The sequence below is a fragment of the Crocodylus siamensis genome, chromosome 4 (genome assembly GCF_052110815.1).
Source record: "Crocodylus siamensis isolate JL-2025a chromosome 4, ASM5211081v1, whole genome shotgun sequence".
Taxonomy (NCBI): Eukaryota; Metazoa; Chordata; order Crocodylia; family Crocodylidae; genus Crocodylus; species Crocodylus siamensis.
In genome coordinates this window covers 82187312-82214567 of record NC_143398.1, presented here as the reverse complement: position 1 = coordinate 82214567, position 27256 = coordinate 82187312, and the positions used below count along the sequence as shown (strand labels likewise).

General features: G+C 41.4%; 1 protein-coding gene across 3 annotated transcripts in view; it reads left to right on the top strand.

The window, feature by feature from the left end:
- Window positions 1-27256, top strand: part of KITLG (KIT ligand) — a 105392-nt gene that overhangs the window by 20712 nt on the left and 57424 nt on the right. For all 3 annotated transcript variants that reach the window (XM_090042655.1, XM_090042654.1, XM_090042653.1), the window contains exon 2: window positions 16665-16778. In XM_090042655.1, the coding sequence (XP_089898781.1) occupies window positions 16665-16778 (114 nt within the window). The remainder of the gene's footprint in view (window positions 1-16664; window positions 16779-27256) is intronic.

Here is a 27256-nt window from a genome sequence, read left to right as displayed (position 1 = left end):
GACAAGTGGCGGTGGTGGAGGCAGTGGCTGGGGCTGCCAAACCTCGGCAGTGGTCCCCAAGGGAAAGGGGACAGAGAAAGGAATTAACCCCCAGCCTGCCTGACTGCGGGTGGTGGTAATGACTGGAATAAACCCCCGCCCTGCCCCCTTTGCCTCAGAGGGTGATGGCAGCCCAGCATCCCCTACTTGGGCTAGAGAGCAGAGGGGCAGAACCAGCCCTGCTCTCTGGAGCAGAGGACACAGCCTAGCCCAGGGCTTCAAAGCATGCTGGAATGCTGCAGTATTTTTGGTTTAAATTAAACCAGGAAGGAATCTGGGACAGAAGTTGCATAAACTGGTTTGACCCAAATCGGTTAAGTTTAACCACATATACCTTAACCTACATTCAACCTCATATACCTACATTCAACCACATATACCTTAAACCAGGTTCAGCCATTTTTAAATTGGCTTTTGTGCACTGAACTTCTGTTCTGTTATAGGTTTAAACCAGTTTCTGATCACTTAAACTAGTTTATATGCAACTTCTGTCCTTAGCCATAATCTTTGAATTTTTGGTTCATAACTAGCTTTTCATGCATCATTTCTTAATATAATTGATTCCCTCTGGATACAAAAATCTTAACTAACCAACCAAAAAAAAAAATTGGTCAACAAATTAAAAAGTCAGCCTTTTCTATTGTGCTTTGCAAATTTAAGTTGTCTGTAAAATGTATTACATTTTGAAAAGTCACATTTTTCAGACAAGCATACAAATAGAGTTCTACAGATCATGGAAGCCTATAGGTCCAAAATATAAAATTAATTATGTACAGCAGGGGTCAGCAACCTTTTTGCAAACATGGACCACAGCTTGCAACCCAGCCAACACCACAAATGACCATTGCCCTCTGGCTGTTTGGGTGACCAGTGAACAGAAGCTACAGTGAGGAAAAGCAGCCCTCCATGTGGACTGTAGCAGCTGGCTGAGGAGTCCTGAGGTGATTGTCATGCCATTAGCAAGCAGAGACTGGATCATATAGTTGGGGAACTGGTATACCCTTAGTAAAATATGGTCCATATCAGACCTTAATGGACCTGATCTGTTATCTTTGCAAGGTGATCCAGCCTGCAAAACATAGGTTGCTAAATCGTTATGTAAGAAACTGGGAATAAATCTTCGTAGTTTCATCACTAAGGAATATGATCTGCCCCACTTTCTGTTACTAAATTAAGCATAGAAACTGTTAGAGCTAAACTATCTGTATTTTTAACCTTTCTACAAACTTCATGATAGAGGACAACAAAGGACTAAAAGTAAGGCAACAGCATAACTGGGGGGATAGGGGTCATGTGGGGCAGCAACCTGGGGTGCCACCTTTGTGAGGGATTGTAAAATTAGCCTTCCCTGCAGTGGTGGCTGACAATGCTGCCATCAGTCCTGTGGCAGCTAGTGCTTCCTTGTATGTCACAGCTACCCCAGATGGGGAAGCTGCCCTCTACATCTCTGTAAACCAGTAATTTTTTGAATGCTCAGGGATACATCTTTTTACTTATTTAGGCGTAAATTTTCTGAAGTTGAAACTGATTATAGGAAACTAAATTTGGAGTCTGTGCAATTTGAGTTACTAAAGATGTACTAGGTAAGGCACCTAAAACCATCCAATAACATTGGGAAAAATAAGTAACAAATTGAGCCATCTGAAAATCCTCACCATCCAAAGCCAAAATTCCTTCTGCAGTTTTCCCAAATTGCTTCCCTGCCCTTCCCCTCCCCACCTCACCCTGCCCAAGGGAAAATGGACAGACTTTCCATCCATGGAAGTTTTCAAGAATAGGTTAGAGAGACATTTGACTGGGATGGTTTAGTTGAGGATGATCCTACCTTAAAATGGGGCTGGACTAGATGAGTTTGTGAGGTCCCACCCTGCCCTACTTTGCTATGATGCTATATCCTGAGCTGAAATAATCAGGTTTTGGTGAATCACAGTAGAAGATTCATAAATCCATTCCATGAGTGAGAACTTTTCTGAACGTTCTGCCACTAGCCTCTATAATTGAGCATGGGAGCTGTAGTACTAGATACTTCTAGTGGTGTCAACTGGAGTGTTGGGACTGCCTGGAATAATGTCAAAGACTGGGACAGCTTGGCTGTCACTAACTAGGAACCATGACATTTTAAGTGTTCAAAGTTAAAACCATCATCTTAAATTATAACCTACTGGGTGCATCTACACATGCTATTAGCACAGAGCAATAAACTCTGGTACATATCACATTGGAGTTTATTGCACCTGGGCACCATATTTGCATGTGTGTCTGGGACTGCAGCATGTTCAGCTAGGTCAGAAAAGCACTGGCTGGCAGGGAGAATAGGTGGGGTCAGCCTGCCAGCCCGGGGCTGCTCTAACCCAGCTCAATGTTCTGCAGAGGGACTGGCTGGGGCACAAGGGTGCTTCATTGCAGGGCTAGCTGGCAGGCAGCCCCTGTACTGAAGCACCGTCATGCCCTAGCCAGTCATATCAGCATCTACATGTACACTGCTGCGCAGTAAATAATGTTGCTGCAGGATAGTACAGTTAAAGTTGTGTTATCCAGCACTTTATTAACTGGTATGCTCTATTAACCAGCGTGCCAACTGACATGGCAAAAGTGAAACCGGAAGTCCCACTATTTACTGGACTATTAGAGTTATTTAGGCACCTCTGCAGTAAACATCCTGTGTAGATGTGCCCACTGACTTTGTTGTAACCTCTTCTTGTCTTCACAAGAAACAATGACCACAAAATATGTCTAGTGTAATGCAGAAAATATAGTTACCAAAAAGTAAGGGAATCTTCTATTTTTATTTGCTGTACAGGAAAAACTGTGAAAATAAAAATACACTTTGAAGAACAAGTAAACACTAAAGAAAAAAGTGAAAGGAATAGATTTTTTTTCAATGTCTAATTTCCCTGTCTGTTCTTTACCTGTGATTAAAATTATACTCAAGGTTCCCTATGCTTTTTTAGCCTAGCAAAATGAAGTGTGAGAGGGGATCTGATTAAGTGCTAAACAACGAAGAGGGAGAACTCTTTAAGCAAAAGGACAAATTTGGTACAGATAAGTATAAACTGATTATGTATAATTATAAGCTAGAAAATTCGAAGAAAGTTTTTGAAAATCAAAGGAGGGAGACTCAGGAACAGGGTGCCAATTGGAAGGGTGGTGGGAAAATCCTAACTAATTTTATGATGGGACCTGAAAAGTTTTGTAATATAGCTGCCTGCAGTAGCAGGGAGTTTTAGTCTGTGACCTAGGGGGTAACACTCAATCCAGTGTTTTCAGGGTGTGAAATTTCAGGTGACAGACTTGGCTCATTCTTCAATATTGTTAAAATGTGTAATGTGAGATGCTATACCCATGGAAGAAAAAAACAAATGGACATACTAGTTTTCAGTAAGGCTTACCAGAAGGATTTGGTGGATTAGGCCCAACAGGAGTTAGCAGTGCAAACAGATGCAAAAAAAGCAAATGCAGTTTGGAGCTCTGTTAATAGTAGTGTATTGTATATCACACATGGAAGCTAATAACATTACTTTGTGTGGCAGTGATTAGGCTTTTTCTGGAGTCTAGGATCTACATTATGAGAAGGATGCAAAGAAACAGGCAAGGAACCAGAGTCAAGCAACGAAGAAGATAAAAGGGGTACTGGAATGCAAACCATATGAGGAAACTTTGAGAGGACTAGGTATGTTTAATTTGAATAAAAATAGGTTGAGGGGGAACACAATAGCAGTTTTCAAATATTTGACATGCTGCCATAAGAAGAGGGAAGAACAACAGTTCTCTCTTGCCACAGAGGGTGGGATACAAAGTAATAAGTTTAAACTATAGCACAACATTCAGTTTAAAACTCAGAAATTTCCTTACATTTAGAAAAGTAGAACCAAGGAACAAGTTGCTCAGGGAGGTTTCTGGATATTCTTCACTGGAAGTTTTCAAGAGGCTGGATAAACACTTTTCTGGGATGGTTTAGGGATAGCTTATTCTGCTTTCATGAGAAGGGTTGAGGACCCTTTGAGGTCCCTTATCTGATTCTTTGATTCAATGTATTAGTTCAGGGGTTGTCAAATGGGGAGTACTTGGGAAGGCCCTAGGGGGTATGCATGGGTAGGTGGGGATGGAGCACCACTACCCACCACCCGACACTGCTGTGTTCCAGGAGCAGGGCTGGTATGGGGCCAGACAACAGTGCCCCTCTGTAGGCTGGCTAGATGGGCGGGAGGGGGAACTTGCATGTGGTGACAACCACCACCACCTGCACTGTTGCCAGTTCATGTCTGGCTGTGTGCACCCCCACTCCCCTCTGCTCAACATCTGGCTACCAGGGGTACACTTTTTTAAAAAGCTTAAAAAACCCTGTCTTAGTCTAACAACATGGATGAGACCAAGCACTTTTAACAGGGCAGGAAAGATAAACTAGAAGTTTTTACCTCTATGAATATACTTGAGTTGTCGGGGGATGGAAGGGCAAAATTCATAATTTTTATTGTTCTGTTGTTCTGCTGGAGACATGTTTTCACCTCAAGGCTATGGTGAAAGGGCAGTGGTTTACGTACTGAAATTCATCCTTGAAACAAGGAAGTATAAAGCAGAAAAAAGGCCAGAGACCTTGTACCTGTACCAAAGATTTTTTTTTTTGTTCCTATAGTTCTTTTTCTACAAGCTTGAACATGAACAGAAAACTATGCAGTTTGTAATACAGTTTATTTTGTAACAAAGTTTATATAAGCCACAGAAGAGACTGAATATTCTTAATCATACTGGCTTCACTGAAATGAAACGTGAAAAGGATAAGAATATGTTTTAGTACCTGTAGATTCAAGCATGTATCTAGCATCAAAGAGGCTGGATATCTAGACTAGTTTAGCATCAGCTTTTGCCCGTTTAATAGTTTTTCTTCAAACTTTCTACAGCCTTCTAGCACAACATTAAGATTGCAGGTCCGGTTCTGAATTACATAAACCTCTTGGCTCCCGTTTAATTTTAGTGGAAATTGAGGTGTTAGGACAAAAGGATCAGGTTATGTTTAGGTGTGTATATATATATCCACATAAAATGTATTCAATAATCAATCTCAGCATAATTCTCTCAAAAACTAAATTAAAATATTGGATGATGAATCTTTTGTATTTACCCAGCAAACAAAGCTAGACAGCTGAAATATATCTTTTAAAATATTTAATTAAAAATACTTTACTTAATATGATGGTGTTTCCATTTGCTGAGGAAGTCTGTGAATCTACTCCCACATAGCGAAATCCTTGCCCTTCCTCTTAAGCTAATCCTGTATTGTTTTTAATTCTTGTTCTCCTTGAAATGATTTAACAAGGGTGTTTGTTTACTGCTAGGAAACTATGATCTGTCAGAATTTCTATTCCCTAAATTCATGAATAAAAATACCCTTTTACCTGTAGGTTATGGGAGGCTGTGTTTGAGTAAAGTAAACTCTATTCTTTCACCTATACCTAGTTGTTTATTGTAAATCTATTGTTCCTCAGTCATTATTTCTGTTAACTTTACAAGGAAACAGTCATCACATTTCAAGGAAATAGAAAAATGCATACATTTCAGTGTTAATCCTTGGTGATTATAATGGTACCTAAAATGGTTATGTCAGGGTGGATAAAAATCAATGATTTTTTTTAAAATAAAACCCACATTTAAAAAAAAATTTTATTAAGATTTTTTTATTTAATCATATTTTAAGATGCGTTTTTTAAAAAAAAGAAAACCTATATAAAGATAGCTTTTAATTAAGGTATGTTAAAGCTCAAAAGATATCATCATGGAAAAGGGATTATAACTTCTACTAAAGGGATTATACTACTTGAGACAATATATTAATGTAACATTTTTAGAAAAGTTTTATTAATAGGTCACAACAGTCCATGGACTATATCAGGGGCCCAATCTTATGGGGTTTCCAGGTGCTCCTCTATAGATTAGTAAAGATTAAGAAAAACCGCTCTACCCAATGGGACTCATTGCTCAGACTACAAAAGCCCATTAAGCATCTTTGTGATGCTTAGTTTCAGTTCTCAAACTGTGGATTTGTGTCTCCAGAGATAACATCCTTGTGAACAGCGGTAAATGGAGATGAGAGATTACCTAACCCATCATCCCTCTTGTCTTTGCCAGTTCGTGTACCCAGAGTCAAGCTCTGACCTCTCTTTAAAAGTGCAAAGTTTCAAGAAATAAGAGTAGAGGTGGAGTAGATCTGGGCAAGGAGGAGGAGTCTGGAAAGAAATGCAAGGAGGGAGGGGCAGTGGAAACAAGAGAGAAATATTTTGAGCAAAATATTCCAGAAGTCTTGAAGGATACATTTCTTGAGTATAGCCGCTATATTGATTTGAGATCTGGTGGGGGAATGGTATAGTAGAAGGGGAAACCTATCATGGCAGCAGGCTTGACAGGCCATAAAAGAGACCCTGTTTGGGAATATTTTAATTAAGGTTATATCAAACAACAAGAAGGCACTTTTTGTAGAAAACAATGAGGCTTCCTGACCAGTGATTTAAAGCAAGATTTAAATCAAATCCACCCTGTTACATGTATAGTTTAGGAGGACTGCAGCAAGCAGCAGCATATTTGAAGAGTCTTCCACTGATGATTATAATTTGGCAGGCAGCTTTCTTTTTAAAATGTTTTAATCTTTGGCTCTTTTAGTTAAGACTTTTTTAACAAATCAGAAATCTTGGTTCTTGACAGGACTTGAATGCTGTTTGATTAATTTAAATCAATAAATATTTAAATGGTTACAGTTGATATAACTTCAAGAGATCAGCTGCAGATCTAATAACCTGTCTCTCTTGGTAACTTAGTCTTCCAGTGTTTGGAAAGCTTTCTGGCTAGGCTTTCTGGCTGTTATCCAGAACATATTTGAGATACAAGGAAATTGCCTTCATCCCTGATTGGCATGTGAGACTAAAGAGCGGACGTGGAGCATTTCTGGGAACAGGTAGCAATTTTGTGAAGGCCACTCTAATATTTTGTTTTAGTAGCCTACAGAGAAATGAAATACTTTTAATACATTAATTGTGTTATATCATGAAAAATGCCTTGACAGTACTGACCTATAAGGAAAATTCTGTTTTATATTAAATTTAATCTTCTTCATGAGGTATATTAACAGGAAGTGAGGCACATGTACAGAACTGTACCTGTGTACAGTTCTGCAGTACCTCACTATGTATAGCAATAACAGATTGGCTGCAGCTGCCTGCTGCTACTGCATCTGTCAAGAAGAGCCAGAAAAGGTAGTTCCACTGAAGCAACATAAGAGCCTGGGGTTATGTGCCAAGAAGCACTTTGATTATACACAGATCCTAAACTAGGTTTAAAGCATAATACAATGTTTAGGGCACTGACTGATATCCGTGGTGCCTGTTATGAAGGGAAGAGGGACACATCTGTCTGCAGAGACCTGGAGAAACTAATGGCAGCAGTAAGGAAAGGAAGGCATCCCACAATGTAAAATATAGTTTTCCCTTTCCACCAAATAGGTTTTAGGCTGTTGTAATCCATTGTCTTGACCTGAGTTGCTCTTGATTTTAACACGGTTGTAACTTAAAGGATAATAATGTTCATAATCATGAAGTTAATTAGGCCACCATTATTTTGCAACAAGATTGTGGCAAGTTCCACTCTGACATCACACAGAAAAATGATTCAAAAGTAATTTCTTGGGTCAATTCCCATTATAGATCATAAACACCCCTAATATCTTCCAAAAAAAATTAATGAAATTGAGGAATGTTTAAGGAAGCAGTTTTCATATTATTACAAAGCTTAAACAAAATGTCTGTAGTCCTGCTGTAAAAGTAACAGATCTAAATAAATCTTACTGCTTAATGATAAATGCTTTATCTGTATTGTTATTACACCACTGTTGAAATATCCAAAAGTAAAATAATTTCTGGTGTTAGGAGAGTGTGTATCTGGTTTGGTTTGGTTTGGTTGGGTTTGGGTTTGGTTTTGTTTAATCAGTAGTACAGAAGCGTTCTATACATAGTCTTGGTTCACTGAATCCAGTGGAGTTGAAAAATGGTTCCATTAAATAAATAAATATTCCCCTTCCATTTTTTAGCATCTTCTAACTAATGGAGAAGGGAGCATGGCCCTGGGGAAAGGTACCAGCTTGGTACCAGTGAGACTCGGGTTCTGTTTCCTGCACTGTCACTGATATCCTGCATGACTGTGATCCAGTCACTTGGGGACAGATTCTGTTCCACTCATTGAGCATCGACGTGAACTTAGTCACTTAAGTATGATTCTTTCCAGTTTGCCCAAGTCCTAAAAATCCATTAATGCATCTTTTTTTTTTGTACCCCAGCATCAGCATACCATTAAGACAGAGTCACAAAAAGCAGCAAGTACAGAGTGTGCTGGGCAAAAACTGTACTAATACACTACTGTGCAGTAGTATTAGGCTATTGTGCAGTAAGCGTAACTAAAAACCTGTGCAGTGGTACAACTACACATTGATTTAGTACTTCGTTATCCAAGTACTAAACTTAATGTGCAGTAACTATGGCACTAATGAAGACACACCCAGTAAGCTGTACCAAATTACTCACAATGTGCCGTTCCTCTAATATCATTTACACCAACATTTTATTAATATGAAGGAAATGGAATGAAAGAACAGCTAATTGTCAATTATTTACAGAAAACTTTTCAAGGCCTTCAATTTTCCTTGGCTTAACTTAAGCAACTACCATGCATGCTCACAGGCTGTTCCCAGAGAGTAGAGATCGATGGGATGGCCTCATCGTAGAGGGCTGTCTCCAGTGGGGTCCCCCTGGGATCAGTGCTCAGACCAGTGCTATTCAATATATTCATTAACAATTTGGATGAAAGGGTAGAAAGTACAATGATTAAGTTTGCAGATGATACCAAGCTATGGGGGAATGTAGGCACACCAGAGGATAAGGCAAAGATCCAGGAGGACCTTGACAGGCTTGGACTTATGAGCAGAACAAAATCGGATGAGGTTGAACTGGGAGAAATGCAAGGTCCTTCACCTGGGTAGGAAGAACCCTCACCAACACTATACAGTGGGTGGTGGCTTACTGGTTGGCACAACATCTGAACAATGTTCTGGGCATTGCACTCCAAGAAGGACATGGATAAGCTTGAGAGGGTACAAAGAAGGGCCACCCATTTGATTAAGGACATAGAGGGTAGGCCCTATGAGGAGAAACTTTGGAAACCGGGCCTGTTCATCCTGAGGAAGAGAAGGCTAAGAGATGACTTGATAACTGCCTCCAAGTACCTTGCGGGGAGCATCAAGAACTAGGAGAGCAACTATTCAAGAGGGAATCTCATGGGAGGATGAGAACCAATGGGCACAAACTAACAGAGGGTAAATTCAGGTTGGATATAAGGAAAAAATTCTCTGTAAGGGTCACCAGACTCTGGAACTCACTCCCAGCAGAGATGGTGCAGTTGCCGTCCTTGGAGGTATTCAAGACTAAGCTGGACAGGCACCTTGCCGAGCTCATCTGAGCCTAATACTTCTAGCCCGTGGCAGAGAACCAGACTTGATAATCATATAGGTCCCTTCCAGTTCTGTGATACTATGCATGTGTAAAACGTGTTGTAGTTTCAAGTATTTAGCTGGCAAGTATTGTTAAGTAGCAAGCAAGCTATTTTAAAAATAAGAATAAAAAATAGCAGCTTCATCCTTTCATTCCCTATATCTCACTTTATACAGTCATAGTCTGTGTTCTGGTGTAAGATGCAGCATGTAAAAACTCTGGGAAACAAAATTAAACACTCAAAAGGTAGTGTTGGAATTGCTGGTTCATTTGTGTGTGGGAAGGTGAAAGAAGACCCACCAAATAACTATAACACATCCAGTACCCTAAACAATTTGCTATAGTGGTATATGAGTTATTGGAGAACTTTGACTCCTTTGGGGCTTCTATTAAGGAAAAATTGTTGAGAATTTTTAGATTGAGTTAGGTTTTATAGAAAGATGTTAATACAATTTCACCACTGACGTGAAGGTATGGGAGTTAGGGTGTCAAATATGACTTATTCTTCAGGGAATGCCTAGTTAAGCCATGTTTCTCGCTGCAGTGTCCCAAAGACCCTCATGGTTGTTTGTACTAGAACTGATTTCTTAACCTTTCTATCCCAGTCAAGTCAGTCCTCTGTATTCTAACTCCCCAGTCTTGTGTGATATTGTTGCCTCATGTTGTTCTATGCTAGTTTTCATAAAATGGGCAGGAAGTAAACTGTATGACCATCACAGACTGGGGGAGAACAAAAATAGAGAGCACCAAAATACCTGTAGAAGGGCATGAATGCCTTTTAACTTTTCTATGGCTCTTGAGGCAAGAGAGAGAAGTATGCCTACTTACCGGTACTCTTAGAAAATAAGGCACTTCACATGTTGGGCATTCCTCTCCTGTTCCAGCTAAATTCCTGTTCCTTTATTTCAAGCTGGCACCAAGGAACCAGCTCTGATTCATTCACCAGTGTCATATAATTTATCTCCTTCCAGGAGAGGGAGGATACTGCTCTCTGATGCTTTTATAAATGTTTGTGTCAAGGAATTGCACGCCCTACCCATCATCCATTGTAAAGTTAGGCACAAGTTAGGGGAGAGTGGCATCTTGGAGACTAATTGGCTCAGATGGGCATAAGTTTTTGTAGGCAACAACCTGCTTCATCAGATACAATGAAGTTATAGCCTAAGAATGCAAGCATGAACATCACTCCTAAAATAAACTAAACATTTTGTAAGAAGAATTGTTTTCATCTTCCTTTCTCTCTGTTATATTGCCTCTTCAATTTGTCTTCACATGGGAGTTACCATGTGTTTTTAAATATGACTGAGGCTAGGTACAGACATTACACACAAACTGGTAAAAGTAATTGGAAACTGTTCTAAACATGTAACAGAACAGAAATTTAGTGTGCATAGACTGGTTTAAAATGGCAGAACTCAGTTTAAGATAGGCCTGGATGGATGTAGTTATCAGATTTTATCAGTTTAGGTTAGACTGGTCTGTTGAACTTGCCAGAGATTCCTTCCCAACTCAAGTTAAGTTGCAGCCTCCCAGCATCCAAGGCACCATTGGAACCCCTGCTAACCTCCCTCTCGCAGGGTAGGTAGGTTAGCCTCTGCCCATGCTCATCTTCTCCAGCTGAGCCAGACTGGGCTAGCCCTGCCCCTGAGCTCTCAGAGCTGAGGCAGCAAAGCCTCTGCTTCCCAGCCTTGTGTCCTTCCTGCACCTGTCAGGTGGGTGGGGCAGTGAGGGTGAGGGTAGGCGAACATATTCCCTGCCCCTGGCTCTAGTCTGCTTCCCCCTGGGGCGTCTGCACAGCTGGAGGACCACATGCACTTTTCCCCCACCACTGCATAACTCCACCCCCTGTGAGTTGCTGCCTCTGGGGGGGGGGCTGGGGCCATGAAGAGGAGCTCCCTTCTGCCCCACCTCCTCCCCCCCCCACCTCTCAAAGGCTGCAGCTAGTCAGGGGTAGACCTATGAAGCCTAGCCATCCAGCTAGCCCAGCCAGGCAGGGGCAGCAGTGGGGGAAAAGCCACTGTTGTGTGGGCCACCTCAGCTTTTCTGGCTGGGTCTGGAGAGGCCAGGTCCATGCAGTGGGGGCCTGTGCTTTCCCCCTCCTCCCCTTGCTCTGGCAGGGCTGAGGACAGATTCTATGCTGGCTTCCCCCACTTCCTGCAGCTGGGTACCCAATCAGGGAAGGCTTAAGCTCAGCAGGGCTTGGCTGCCCTTCGCAATGTCTGGCAGGTGGGGAGGTGTGCATCCCCATCTTTTGGCCTCAGCCAGTGCACGCATCTGCCTGCCTCCCCCCGCAATGAAGGGTGAATTGTTCACTCACAATCCAATCTACATAGCTTAGAGAAACCTGCATAGATTGGTTCAATTCTGCCTCAGGCTTTTTGAATGTTTATATATAGCCTGAGGAATTAAATTAGCTGACCCTGATAAACCAGGCATTCTAGGGTAAATCATATGCAGCATTCTCAGTTAATAGGACTTGAACTCTTCCAGGAACTTGGTTAAAAAACTGTTAACTTATCCCAAGATTAACATGATTTGCTGAGGACAGGTCAGTAGAGCACTGTATGGTACTGAACAACTTAATCTGTAGACACTAAAATTATGTAGTGTATACCACCCTGCTTCTGCATATATATTTTTGCTGTTGCTGTTATCATTCTTTGCTAGTTGGTATCTGATTATTATTTTACCCCTATTGGCAGAATATAACATGTTGCCTGTGGTTATGATGAACTATGTTATCACTACAAGATACACTTTTGGAATTGTCTAGACTTTCCAAAGTTTAATTATTTGTAACTTTGGTATTCCCCTAACTTTTTTGTCCATTCAGGGATTGATATATATTTAACTAGCATAATACAGTTTTAGTGTTCTTATACTATGCAGGGGACATCAAAACACTGTGGCATGCCCATTCGTGTTCAGAGAAAGCTGTTTATCCTTCTTAAATATTATAGACCATTAATTTTCCTGCTACTGGAATAGAAGGTCCATCTGCACTTTGGGGCCCTAAGCCAAGTCTCTATGTCTTAGTGGAAGACACAGCTGTTTTATGGCATGAGAGCAATTAAATCAATCATTCATAACATGATCAAGTGTGTAACTTGAATATTTACTCTGAATGATCTCTTCTAGTTTGATTATTAAAAGCCTGCTCAGTGTTTTTTTTTCTCTTCTTACTGGAAGAATTTACATATTCAGGATACAAAGCTTTCAGAAGAAGGAAATAGAATTGCTCTGACTCTTAGATAAAAAAAAAAATAGGGGGAGGTCTAATGACCAAGCACAACAAAAAGTGAGAGTAGTCAATATTGAAGACTGATTTCATTAACTCTTTGTATCCTTCAAAAAATATTCAGAGAACATTTTTTTTTTCTGACAAAAAAGATAAGGATAGCAAAACAATTTCCCTAGATCAGTATCGTAATGCGTTATGGGTGAGCAGGGCACTAGTCCCAGGCATCAATTTAGAGAGGCTACCAGAATGGCAGCCCCCAGGGTGCCCACACTGCTGCTGCCACACCATGTTGGTGGAGCTTGCACTGAGACATCACATCCCACACTGTACCCACAATTACAGCAGACCCTCTGTCAGGAGGTAAGCACTTGCTCCTTAGTCCCCCACCTTGCCCAGGGTGCCAAAAATTCAAGTTTTGTGTCTGTTCCTGATACTTATTTGTATTTATTCTTTGTTCTCCCACCATACATATCTGTTACTCATTCTTGTGGCATCTTTCCAATATGCAGTTATCAGCAGGTATCCCATAGCTGACTGGTAAGTAGACAGCTGGAGAGCTTCAAAGCAGTGCAGGATATTTACATACCCCTTCCATTAAATCTAACAGCAGTAGAAAATGTGCAACTAATTCTTGTGTCTTGTACGTATCCTCCTCACCTCCAGAACAGAAGTAACTGCATATGGAAATCTGTAGGTTCATCCCGTCTAAACACAGCATATCTACACTAGCAACTTTCTTTCTTGCCTATATAAATATAAAAAAAGACCTGAAAACCTTGGAAGAACGTGTTTTTTGCTCATAGAAAAATACTATCTACTTAAGTAGTGATTTTCTTAATCAGAAGATAAAAGAAATTTTCAAGGGAAGACAGGATAAACAGGCACCAGTAATGAAGTGATTTGTCTGGAGTCATCAGTAAGCAAGAGGCAAAGCCAAGCAGAGAAGCTGGTTCTCCTAAATCCTAGTTTCCTGCTCTCCCTATTTAGCCATTATATTCTAATGCACAAGACATAGGACCACCCACTGTTACTGAGTCTTTTGTCTTCTCTTCAGTATTGCATCTCATGCCTTGATCCCACCTCCTGATGCTTTGGCATACTTATACATTGAAACCGGCCAAAGACAGAACATATAACAGCTGGAAACCTGCTTAAGCTGAAAATTTTCTGTGCTCCCAGCTTGAAGGCTGCCTTGTCCCTGATGCTGCTGGACTAGAAACTTCTTTTAAAATGCAGTTTAATTTGGCTAGAAAAGCTAAAGAGCACATTCCAAGACACCTGCATAGTCAATGATCGTATTCTGCTTTTTTTCCAGTCTCCCTCGTATATATTTGCATCACTATTTTTCATGTCTTATAAAGCAGTGGTTTCCAATCTTTTTTTGTACCAGGACCCATTTGTAAACATCAATGGCCGGTCCCAACCCAGTAAATAGTTAAAGTAGAAAACAACCCCCTGGCTTCTTTGGTGCTCCTCATTCCAACCTGTTGCCCCCTGCCTGCAGGCCACAGCCCCCACAGTGTGTGGCAGAGGTGAATGTATGGGGTAAGGGGGTGTGGAGCATGGAGGGACATGTCCATCCACAGTAGGCGTGGGGATGCAGCTTAGTTGGACCAGCATCGGCAGGATCTACCTCCATGGCCTAGTGGGTGGGACACGGTGCAGGAAGGTAAAGCGGGACAGTGAAACTCATTGCTACTGGAACCCCCACACCAGCCAGGCCTCCAGCAGTGCAAGGTGTAACCAAGGCAGGGGGATCTGACGCATCATCTATGCCCCCTCTGTGTCCCCCCACCCTGCCCTATAGACTTACCTGCAGGGAGCTGCAGGAGCTGATCTTCATACTGCCTGGCTGCCACATGGATGTGTGTATGCATACATGCATGTGGCACCCCAGGTCTTATCTCCCTCCTATCACTTCCCAAAGCCCCTTGCAGACTGGAACTCTGCCAGCCTGTAAGGGGAACCAACCATTTCCCATATTTTTCTCCTTTCAAGGAGAATTCATTTTTAAAGACTGTTGATCCATTTTTTAAAGTTTGTTCACAACCCTTTCATATATTACTGTGATCTACTTTTGGGTCGTAATGCATGGGTTGAGAAATGCTGCTATAAAGCAAATGGTTAGCTGACATTCCCCTCAAGTTAGTGTTTTGATTTTTTTTTTGTTGTTTTTTAAGCAGCCCTTTGTAAAATTGTTGCCATCATGATCTGATTTAGCTTCCTTTACTACTGTCATCACTCTGATCCGCTTCCAGTAATGAAGGAAACAAGTGCTTAATATTTCTTGTGTATAACCCATTGTCTTAGGTTTCTTGCAGAGAATATTCACCAGTATAGGGTTTTTCAACCCTATACTGGGTAAACATGGCTGCTTCAGGATAAAAATTATCTGGGAACAATCAGGGTTAGTTTCTTCCGGGAGAGTGAATGTCTGTATATGCCACGGCTTCTTTCAGAAGAGAACATCACCCTCCAGCATCCCTCTCTCCCACCCTCATCACCCCGCCCTAAGAGACAGTGTGTTACTTGCTGGACTCTGCTGCTCCAGCAGAGAACAGAACACACCTTTTCACAATCCCTACATTGTGCTGCAGGGAAACAGGTTGACTACGAGCAGTCTGGGTTGAACTAGGCACTGTGAGCAATCAGGGCTGAACTAGGCACTGTTGCTGTCTGTTTCTAGGCAGACTAAGGAAGCCTGAAGAGCTTGCTAAGATGTGTGCACAGCTTTGTTCCTACAAGAGCAAGACCTGCCCCCATGAAGCCTCAGTATCCTGCCCAAGCAGACAGTTTTTGCAGTAGATTATTCTATTGTACCAGCTGTCTAAGTCTCAGTCTGAATCAATTCTTTAAGTCTACTTGGCCGAATCACTTGGCATCTGAACATTAAGTACTAGAGTTTAAACATCTGGTGGCATTCTGCCTGAAACCAGCAAGGCAAACTGGGTATTGGGCTTGTGCATTCAGAGTAAGAGGAGGCAAGCTGCTGCATTCTGCACCACTTGGAGTTTTTTGATGGCTTTCTCACAAGGCTCAGCACAGACTACTTAGTATTCCCATGGTTGCAATGGTAATTAACTAGGGAATGTACTAATGCATGAAGGCCAGCTTTTACCAGTGCAGGACACAGTCTCCTGGATTCTTGGAGGAGAATAAGTATATTGTAAGTACATTACCATGTCAGCACTTGCAAGAGGTCCAGAAGCACCCCTAAACTTCATGGGCGTGATTATGCTTCTCTGTCTAGTGAAGACTATATCAGGGCTGTCAGTTTTTGTGAACATTTATTTTTTTTCAGTTGTCTTGCTGTACTTTAACATCCATTGACTACATCTTATACATGTACAGATCCTAGGCATTGGATAACTTGAATGTCAGTGGCATTATTATTATAATTATTATTATTATTATGTGAAGAAAATTGTCATATGTATACTGACATGAAAATCCATGAAGTTTGGTGATTTCACCTATTAGCAGCAGGTAACTAGTGAATATATTTGCATTAAGCCCAGTGAAACTTTGCCAAGGAGATGTCTGAGAAATAACTTCCCATTACTGCTCATGAGGTGCACTCTTTCAGGAGAGATTCAAATCAATTAAATGCATGAACCCAAGTCATTAATATTATGGGGCACAACAGTACAAGGAGGTTATATAATAAAGTTAACTGACTGACTCACACTCTAGTGCATTTAGAATCTGTGGGTTACATTAGCCTGATAATACACAAATAAAAATACCATTGCTTCTAAACTGCATACATGAAAGCTACTGTTGCTAGCTTTAATTAGAATGGTTTTGAAGACATTGCTTGCAGGTAAATATTCTTTTTCTCTTTTTTTTTTTTAATGCAGACTTGGATTATCACTTGCTTTTATCTTCAGCTGCTCCTACTTAATCCACTTGTCAGAGCTCATAGACCCTGTGAGAATCCAGTGACAGATGATGTGAATGACATTCCAAAACTGGTAAGTGGCTTTTCTTTTAATTTCTTCTTTAAATATTAAGCAACGGTAAGTATCTAAAGAAACCATGATATTAAGAAAATGAAACTAAGTAAACATTTTGATTAGAGCTAATTGGGAATTTTTTGACAAAACATTTTGATATATTGAAACCAAAATTACTTTTTGTGGTGAACAGGGGAGCAATTCCAAAAAGCTGGTGGTTTGCACAGATTAGAAACCAAATTCAAGTCTCTGCCAGAAGGAGTGTATTCCTTTGTTTTAATTTAAAATGTCAAAAAACCTCTTCTTGACATCAACAGCTTTTTTGGGATGAAAAAGTGGTTTCCCATCCAGCTTTAAGTTTTATACTTTTTGGGTGCTTGTACATGCCATGGCGTTTAATCCTCATTAATTTAACAAGCTTTAAAAATTTTAAATTTGGTTATTTTGGTGTATTAGGTTTGTTTGCATGCCATGAGCTTTTGAACGAAGGACTGTGTGCAATTCCCTAAAAATTCCAGCAGGGGGAGCCAAATACCAATCTACCCCCTTGCCTAATGAATTACAGCCAGAGGCACACGTTCACAAGTAAACAGGCCTCCATAGTCCCTGCCCCTCATCAGGAGCTAAGCTTCCCTCCCTGCACTTGCACCCACTTAGGCTCGGTCCAGTGTCCAGGAGGCAATTCTGTGGTGATGCCAACGCCAAACTGAGTGTATCATTCTCTCCTCTCCCTTTCCCATCTCCCCATGGGTCTTTGGTTTAAATGGGAATTAGATTGGTCATTGAAAGTTACTAAACTTTGCTGGAATAAATTATTCACAATTTCTGAAGAAAACTTGTCCACAAAAGTCACTTTACATAAGATGCTTTTGTGTCTTAGCAGACAGTTACTAATGATTGGATAGACCTTTTTCACTCCCAGATATGATCCTGGTCACAAGGGAGGTATAACTAAAGAGTAGCAGCCATGAAGAATAATATTTACTACCTTTCTGAATCTTCTGGTTAAGCAGGACTTCATTCTCAAAGGCTGCCATTTTATTAGAAATTAATTACATTAAACATAAAAATAATCTATATTTAATTATTCACAAATTCGGTATTTAGCTAAGGATATATAGAGGGCAGAATTCTGTTTCCCTTTGTGTTGTTGCCCTGAGGGGTCAGGCCAACACTCAGGATCTCAATATTGCGCTGTTGGGCAGGAGGGTGTGCTGTACAATTGGATATATACAAACACACAAATCAATTAGGTGCACACACACACACACACACACACACACACACACACACACACACACACACACACACACACACACACACACTATGAGCTCAGGCACATGCACATCCAAACCAGCCTAGATACATGCATACCTATCACCAATTCAAGCACATACACTATACACCCCAGAAGTTAGACACAGATCACTAATTCGTATGTCATGCACACAATGCCATATATATTATATATACATACACACACTAGCAACTCAGATACACATATGTTCAAAATAACCAGTCTCTAGGTTCATCAACACCTATCACTAGTTTAAGCCCATACACACTACAAACACCAAATTTAGACAGAATCAGTTACCAACACCTGCACATCCAATACACATATGTGGATTACTATTTCATATACCACACACACACAATGATATCTATATATATGTATTCACTAATTCACACACATACCACCCACCTACATGTACACACACACAATGAGTTCCTAAGTTGGGTGTTGTGACATGTATGTGCTTGGTGTACTTGGGATACCTGGGGAAAGGTTAAGGTAAGAAAGTAGAAGTATAGGGAATGAAAGTTGCTGGTTGTGAAAGTCACCAGGACCGGGATTAGAACTGGTAGACTAGAGGGGCCTGGGCTGAAGAACTGAGGCTGTGGGGAATTTTTGGTTAACTGATCTTAATTGATTAAAAGACAACACCCAAAGCCTACAAAACATAGGCTGGGACTGGAGCCAGAGCTACAGGGGAGCTGAAAAGGTAGATGGGGAGAGGGAAAATGGGACTAAGGGAAAGTGTGGGTGTTAAAGAGGGGCTCTGGGTGTGGGGAGCCAAAGGATGGCTCTGGGGCAGCTAGAGAAGTTGCAGGGAGTGGCAGCAGGTGCTGGGAGCTGGAGAAAGGCTCCAGCTGCTGGGGAAAACTGAAGGACAGCCACAAGGAGCTGGGAAGCTGCAGGGGCTGAGGTGGGGGGAGGCGGGGATGACTACAGAATGTGCAGGGATGCCTGAAAACAGAGAGACAGACAAACAGCAGAAAATCACAGGAAAAGTGGCAGGAGAGGCTGAAAGCCGGCAGGGCAGTGGGCAAGCAGAAAAAGGTAGCAGAAGGTCACAGGGGAAAGGCAGTAGATGGCATGGGAGGTTGAAAGGAAGCAGGAACAGCATGAAAGCAAGGGGAGGCTGAGAGATGGCAGAAAAGGGGAGATGAAATTTGGAGGAGACTGGGAAACTAGCGGTGGGGGGGCTGGAGCTGAGAGAGAGAACAAGGCTGGAATTTAAGATGGGGAAGGGACTGGGATTCAGTAAAACATGACCGAACTCAGGGTTGCAAATGACAGTGGTTTTATTGAACAGGGGAGATGGTGACACAATGCCAAATTGGTTCCCTTGCACTCACACACACCCACACAATGGCAGCAGGGGTTAGAGAGGCTTGGTGCAGGGGCTGAAGTCCAGGAGGAGAGAGAGAGTCCAAATTGTAGGAGGAAGTGTGCCGGTAATGTCTGCCTATCCAGGCTGGAAAGGGGTTCTTGTCCAGTAGATGTTGTCCAGAGGGGGGTCGCCAGCAGGGCCTCTGGGTGGATAGGTGGTATGGCATGGTGCTGGTCCAGATGGAGAGAGCATCCCACTGGGTCTGTCTTCACTGCCTCTTTTTATAGGGGCAGAACTTGTGTGACCCTAGTGACAGGAGGCATGCCCAGGCAAGGGTCAGCCCCTGGCGTACTGAGCATGTATGCTCCATGCAGGGATGTGCCGTTTTGGGTGTCTGTAATGGTGAGAGTTGCTGGTTCTGCAGGGTCTTTTGTCTTTCAAATGCTGGGTTCTTGTCTCTGTTCTTGGGTGAGGTCCATGGTTCCTGGGTGTATCAATGCAAGGTGATGGCCCAGTCATTACAGGCCATTCAGTAGGGACCTGCTACCATTGTATTTCAAGCATTCCCAATCATTCTCATTCATCGGGGAACCAATTTACATGGGAGGGGTACAATGAATCATAATGTTGCAATATAGGATACCCAGGCAGAGGACACAAGATGGAGGCTTGACATATAAAATGGAAACTTGACGTGACTTTGGTTCACTTACAAACACAGGCCTATACCATACAATACCCATATGAAACAATAAAAATCAATATGAAAATGATAATAAGAATCAATACAAACCTAATAATAATACAATATAAAACAGTGGATAGCCAAAACCAAAAACTTGCTACCAAAATAAAAATATTTAAAGCTTATCCTAAGTCTCAGCTCACTTATACATATCTATAGGGAATAGAGAGGGAGAGAAAAAGTCACACATGGTTGGGGAAGGGGAAAGAATGAATTTTAAAATAAAAAAAAAAAAAGAAAAACTGGGGGTTTTGCTACAGTGTATCTACAGGATAGTTTTCAATGTATAGACCGAGGATGCACAGTTGACTATGTACTTGCTGGTGCAGGTCCAGAGTTATGTCCACAGGCCCATTCTGGACATGTACGTTATGAAAATGTAGCTAGGCTGAAACCCATGATTTTACAGGTGTTAGATACTAGAATTAGAGGAGGGCAGCCCTCCTTTCTTCTTGGTTCCAACAGCTAAGGGTTATGCCACTTGCCTAGAAAGTGGGAGACACAGGTTCAAACCCCTCAGACAGGGGGATAGAACCTACATCTCTGATTTCCCAGTCCAGTCCTCTGTCAGTCCTACTGCCAGACTGTCAACACTGGCCTTCCTTCTTTGCCTGTGGAGTTGAGGAAGGAAGGCAGAGTCTATGGGATTCTGCAGGATCTATGGATCTTCTGTCCTTGTGCACATATAACAAGAACTGAAATGATTCAAAATAGTACCTTATTTCAAGCAGTATTATTTTGAAGCCTTCAGCTGCTTTTTGGAATATTTCAAAGGGCATGTATGTTTGTACAGCTGGCTCTTGGAAACATTTTAAAGGTATTTAAAACAATTTAGTTGTTACTTTTGTTCACACCCAAAGGCAGTGTCAGAAACATCAGATTAGACTCCAGTGTCACATTGATTTTACTTGGTGTCAGCACATCACAGATGACCTAATTTTTTTTTCTTTGGACATTTTTGTATTAATCAGGCACAAAGTGTATTCCTTTATTTTCTTTCCTGTAATCCTTTATAACTGTCCCCTTCAACCTAATTCCAAATTATTGATGTGTTGATTCAGGATAATAGTTCATCTGTTCAAAGAACATTTTGCTTTGTTTTCACAATTTTGTAAGAGTGACTTTAAACAGCAGAACTGATTATTGGGCTGGCACAATAAGAGATTATTTGGATGACAGCCAAAACCAGTTTTTATGAATTGTCATGTATTTTCAGATGGAGCAAATGTTTTTGGTCTTGCAATATAACAATATGTGGCTTAAAATTGATAAGTGTACATGATTATGTGAATAAATGTTTGTGCAGGGGAACATACATTCTGCTTTTCCTGCTAGTACTCATCTTAAAAGGAAATTTTAAGATAAAAAAAAATCAGCCTGCTTTTTTTTAAATAATGCCTTAAGGCTATATCCTGGAGATATATGGATAGGGTGCCTGTGTCTAAGAAATGGGTAGGTGCCTGTGTCTAACCAACAGATGGAATTTAACCTCTATTATTATAGAGAAACATTTCTTCCCCCTAGTCTCAATTTCTCTAGTTTGCTTAACTGTACATAGTCTTCAAAATTTCCAGTTTCATCATGCCATCTGGACATTTAGATGTCTGTAATTAGCTACACAGGCAAAAATTTGTAGCAGGACATAAAAATTGGTGTAGCCCTTCATCCTTAGATTACATGGTGGTTGTTCACTTCTAAAGATATTGTACCACTGAGAGCTGCGCACTGTTGCTATACTGAGGCTATGTGCTTGCATAACAATAGTTTAGAGCCCACGTACCACTAGCCTTACAGTAGTAGTATAGTGTTGTGTTAGAATAATCAGACATGAGGGCAAAGTTATTCAAATTTGTGCACTGATTGTTCAAGCTACTGTATTAATAAAGTACAGTATTTAATGGAAAATACTTGAAAACTCTACTGATTCCATTCAGTTGTAAAGTAACTTGTTCAGTGCATTATGGATGGCATCTTAGCTTTATTAAAGTTAAAAATTGGGGGTTAAGAATTTTAAATGTTATTTACCTTCCCTCCAGAAAAGTCTGAAAGACTTTATTTCAGGAGAGTCAGTGCTTCCATTTTGAAAGTGGCTCAGAGGTGGAGCGATGGCAGTTCTTTTGGAAACCAGAGCATTTTAATGATTTGTTGAATTTCTTTTATAGTTATTAACATTTTATGATCAAGACAGAGTATATCATTAAAGCATACAAATGTGAGTACTTCAAAGAATTATTGATTGGCTTTCAGTTCAGGCACAATTGCAACCTATTCATCTTGCACTTACTATAAATATTTGGCAATGTCTCTGTAGTTTGAAGCAAAATTATATTAATTGAAATGAGAAATCCCCTTCATTATTTGCAAGAGAAAAGAGAATTACAAGAATTATATTTGGGTAGAAAACTAGCCTAAATGATCAAATATGATGATCTGGATTCTCTTCTGGTCCAAAGGAACCTGTTAGAAAATGCTAGGTTATCCATTGGAACTTTTTCCTTTCCCTCAAGAATGAATTGTACTATCTAGGATGGCACAGAAGATAATACTAAATGTATAATAGGTGTATCCATTTTGCTCATAGTTCATCTACTGTTACTCTATTTTGATGCCAAGTTTTTATATCCACAATCACAACTTTGACTCAGTTTCCCTTTATGTTGAGAACTCACCAGTAGATATGTAATTTCTCTCTCATCATCTAATCTACTGTGTTTGCCTGTATTTTTCACATTTCATTCTGAAAGCCCAGACAACAGTTCCGTAAGGCCAAAACTGAAATCTTGATCAGTCCTTCAGACTCTGCCCTCCATCATTTTGGAGGACAAAGCCATTCTCCCAGTTCTGTAGGCTCATAATCATTACATCATCTTTGATTCCTGGCTAGAACCAAGACAGGATTTAGGCATCTATGGTGCACTTGGGTATTGCCATGTCCCCACCCTGCCAAAGCAGATTTTAGAACCCAGAATTAGGCACCTAGGGTTCCTATACTGTTCAGTGCTTTAGAAGGTGATCCGAAAAGTCTACCTGCTGTGGAATGAGTCGCCTAAAGTTGGTCAATAGAAAATGTTGACACCAGAGCAGTATCTAAACTCCTGCTTCTTCTGTGGCACTTTGGCCAGGTACTACTATCCACTCAGAATCCAGAGCTTGGTGTCCTTAAAACAGGAGAGGTGGTCACAGCTCTTTCTTTTCTGATAGCAAGATCTAGGTATCAGATCATCTTCCTGAGGGGATTTAAACCCGTATGTCACACAAGCATGCTGTAATCACCAGACTGTAGGCTAGGCCTGGCAGTCTCTACCTTTCTGGCTGAAGCTTGTATCACTACAGGGAAAAAAAAACCCACATGATTCACAGGACTTGGAAGAAAGAGCACAGGAGGGAACCTGATTCTGCAGCCCAGTCATGAGGACCCTCTGCTAGGAGAGGTATATACTGAATTCTGGCCAGTGGTCCAGGACTACTTCTGGTTTTGGTTTTGTGTCTTTTTTTATTCAACATCCACTTATTGTAAACGCATAAACAGTGGAGGAAGCAGAAACACACACACAGCAGCAAATGCAGGCACATAGGGGACCTTCAAGCCAAACAAAAAGGTGCCTCCAGGCTTAGGCAGTTTTGAGTGAGGATTTCTTGGATCACAGTTTTTGAACTTGTGGCTAAAGTCCAGCTAAAGTCTGTTTAAGGTATCTGAGTCCCTTTTGGATCTGACCATGTGTCCTTTCATTGAAACTTTATTTTCAGAATATTTGTAAATCTCTTTTTATGATTAACACCTCTAAAATCCAGTTTTTCTCCATCCAGTAACCTACATTTTCAGGTAAGACCTCTTGATAGCATAGCTTGGGTATTATTCTTTTCTGGCTTCAATTACTGAAACTTCACTCTTCTCAACGTTATTATAAATACTATTATAAAATGGTATTGCTAAATATTCTTGGCCAGTCCAGGACCCATGCTGCATGTGGCATCTGGTCCAGCCTGTGAACTGGTCTCATGCTACTCATTTGACCCACAGGGCCAAATGAGTTTAACACCCTTGTTATGTCTGAGGATATGGGATATTGGACCAAGCAAGTTTTAGATTCAGCAATAGACTCATGATCACATTTTATAGCGTGATTTTAATTTCAGTGGTGTTAGTCTGTGTTTACATCAGCAGACCAGAGCAGAATTAAACACTTGTCTGGAGAACACTTACCAGAGTTTAGGATTTGAAAGAGACAGATCCAGTAACACTGATCAGTGGATCTTTAGTCATCAGCCTCTCTGGAAAGCAGGGTCAGGCAAAATAGATTTTGAAATTTATCAAGAGCCATTTTGTCTAAGTAAGTTTTTCTTCGTTGTGGTATAGATATATTTTTGGAGTCAAAGTCTAGTATCACAACATAAAAATATATTTAAAAAAGGCTCATAGAATGAAAAACTAAATGAGCAAGAGCGCTTTTTCTTTTCTAGAGAAAACATACATTGAGCTTTATTTTATTTAAATAAAGTTTTTTCTTTTGGAATATTTTTATAGGTTTTTGTCTTGTTAAATCAGTGGGAAAAGACAGGGGAATTTTAAATCCATTCATTGAATCCAATCCATACTCATAAAAGAGTAATTCCATGGCTACAGAAACAATTTTTTAGACTTTTGGAAAATGTACATTCTGTACAGCAAATCACTTGGCTTTCTTTTCTTCTGTTTTTTATTTTAATAAGCTGACTTAAGGGAAACACATAGCTTTGAGTGGAAATGTTCCACACATAAGTGCTGACTCTGTGGGTGCTCCAGGTCTAAAGCACCCACTGAAAAAAAATTAGCGGGTGCTCAGCATTCATGGAGCCATTCTTGCAAATGTTTAAAAGACAAACAGCCCCCCTCCCCCCCCCCCGTGCAAAAAAAAAAAAAAAAAGCTTAACTGGAAGGAGCAGCACGTTACTTCTACCTGGCTCTGCAACATCTGTAAAGATTGAGCACCTCAGCAGGGCTTATTGGCCTTTTTAGCTAAAGCTGATTCAATCAGCTATTAAATGAAAGTGCCAAAAAAGCCTCACTCAAGCACATGAACTTTACAGATGTTGCTGAGCTGGGTAGAAGCAACGTTCTGCTTCTTTGGGGCATGCACGGGACTCAGCACAGGAACGTGCAGAGTTGAAAGTAAAGTACTGTGGTTTTGGGGGTGGGGGTTATGTCTGTAAGCACACACTGGCAAAAAACTAAGTCAGCCCCTATGGTTTCACATCACAAAATGGTAACTGCGCTGTCTGTCAGTAATGCCTACAGTGTCACTAAGCTGTTCTTTTTCACCATAGCAAGGCCACATAAAGAGATGGCATCAAGTTTTTTTTAAATAAATGTAATTAGTGATTTAACACACAAATCAAGAATCTGCTGAGTATAAATTTTATGCTGGACAAATGCCAACTCCAGGTCTGAACAGAATTTTCAGTTGGATCATTCTGCATTTATGAAAATAAGAGGCTCCTTCTGTTAACTCTAGCCACTTAAATGTTGTTTTCTGATTGTAATAGCTAACAAGCTAATTATTACTTTAAGGACAATAAAGTAATACCTTTTAACCATTGTGCAGATCTCACTTTGTTATCACTTTGCTCTTCTGCAAATTCCCAATGCTAGCATCCTAAATTAATGTCTTTACTCGAGGACTGGAAAAATAGACTTTGGCTGCCACGGAAAAATGAGTTTGACACTTTAATTAAAAATGGTGAGAACCAACATGTTTATAAAGCATACATCCTCCCCAAGGGTCACTTCAATCCCCTTTCTCTGCCTAAACAACTTCTGTGTTTTCTGCTTCCTGCCCCATTTGTGTGATGTAGCCCATACCTTCCCTGGCCTATCACATGCCACACACACAGGCTGTCTATACTCCTACTTACCAGCTTGGAGGCCAGCTGTGGCAATTGTGCTGCAGGTTGGTCATCCCTGATTTAAAACATACTTCACTTAGGGAACTATTTATTTATTTACTTATTTTAGGGAACTGCTTAACTGAGGTTGCCCTTGATTTGGTACAACAACATCTTCTGGGACTCAGTTATTACAGCAGACAGAAACTCAGGAAGTCTGGGTTTTGTTCCCAACTTTGCCAATAAGCTGCTCATTAACTTTGTGCAAATCACTTCACCTCACTCGGTGCATGTATACAAGATGTATACTGCACAGTAGCCTAATTATCTGTGCAATAGGCTTGTGCAAAGCAGCTAGTATTCATTTCAGATTCGGATAATTCAGGGGACAGTGATTTGATTTGGTGATTCAAATCACTATCCCGATTCAATTCAGCCAAATCTATTCAGCCCCAAATCCGAATTAGCCAGGCCCATCCTCTGCCCACTTTCCCAGCCCAGCAATGGCTGCCCTGCCTGCCCCAGTTCCTGGCATTTCGGGGAAAAAAAAAAAATGCCCCACCTCACCAGGTGCTGCTTGGCAGGAGGTGATCCCCGCTGCTCCCCACTGCCCCAAACTGCATGGGGGCTCTGCATGAGCACTTTGACCCCGCCCCGCTGTCTCAGCCCCACCTGCAATGGCTACTGCGCCCACTGGAGAAAAACTGCTGGTGGGGGGCAATCCCTGCTGCCCCACACCGTGTAGGGGACTCTACATGAGCCCCCTGAAGCCCCAAGGCTGCTGCAGGAGTGGTGTGTCCTGGGGCTTCTCTGTTTTGTTTTGTTTTTTTTCTTAAAGGTCCAGCGCTAGGGTGGACAGGACAGCCATGGCAGGGCTGGGGGAGCGGGGGAGGGATTGGGGGGCTTGCAAAAGAGCCCCCCATGCAGCATGGGGAAGTGGGGAGCAGCAGCAATGATTGCCCCTTGCCTGGCAGTACCCAGTGAGTCTGGGCTTTTTTTTTTTAAGCACTGGGAGCTGGGTCAGGCAGGGCAGCCATAGGCGGGGGCTGGGGGTGCAGGTGGGGGTCAGGGCCTGGCAGGGGTCGCCCCATGGTTCGCTGCCCCCCTCAGCCCCCTCTCCCCTACCCCTACTTACCGGCTTGGAGGCCAGCTGCAGCTCCCTGCTGCAGCCACCGGGGACTGTCTGAATTATCAAAGCTCTCTGAAACTTTTCCAAAGAGAGCTCCCAATCGATTCGGACCTTTTAATTGGTCCCCTTATTCGATTTGGAT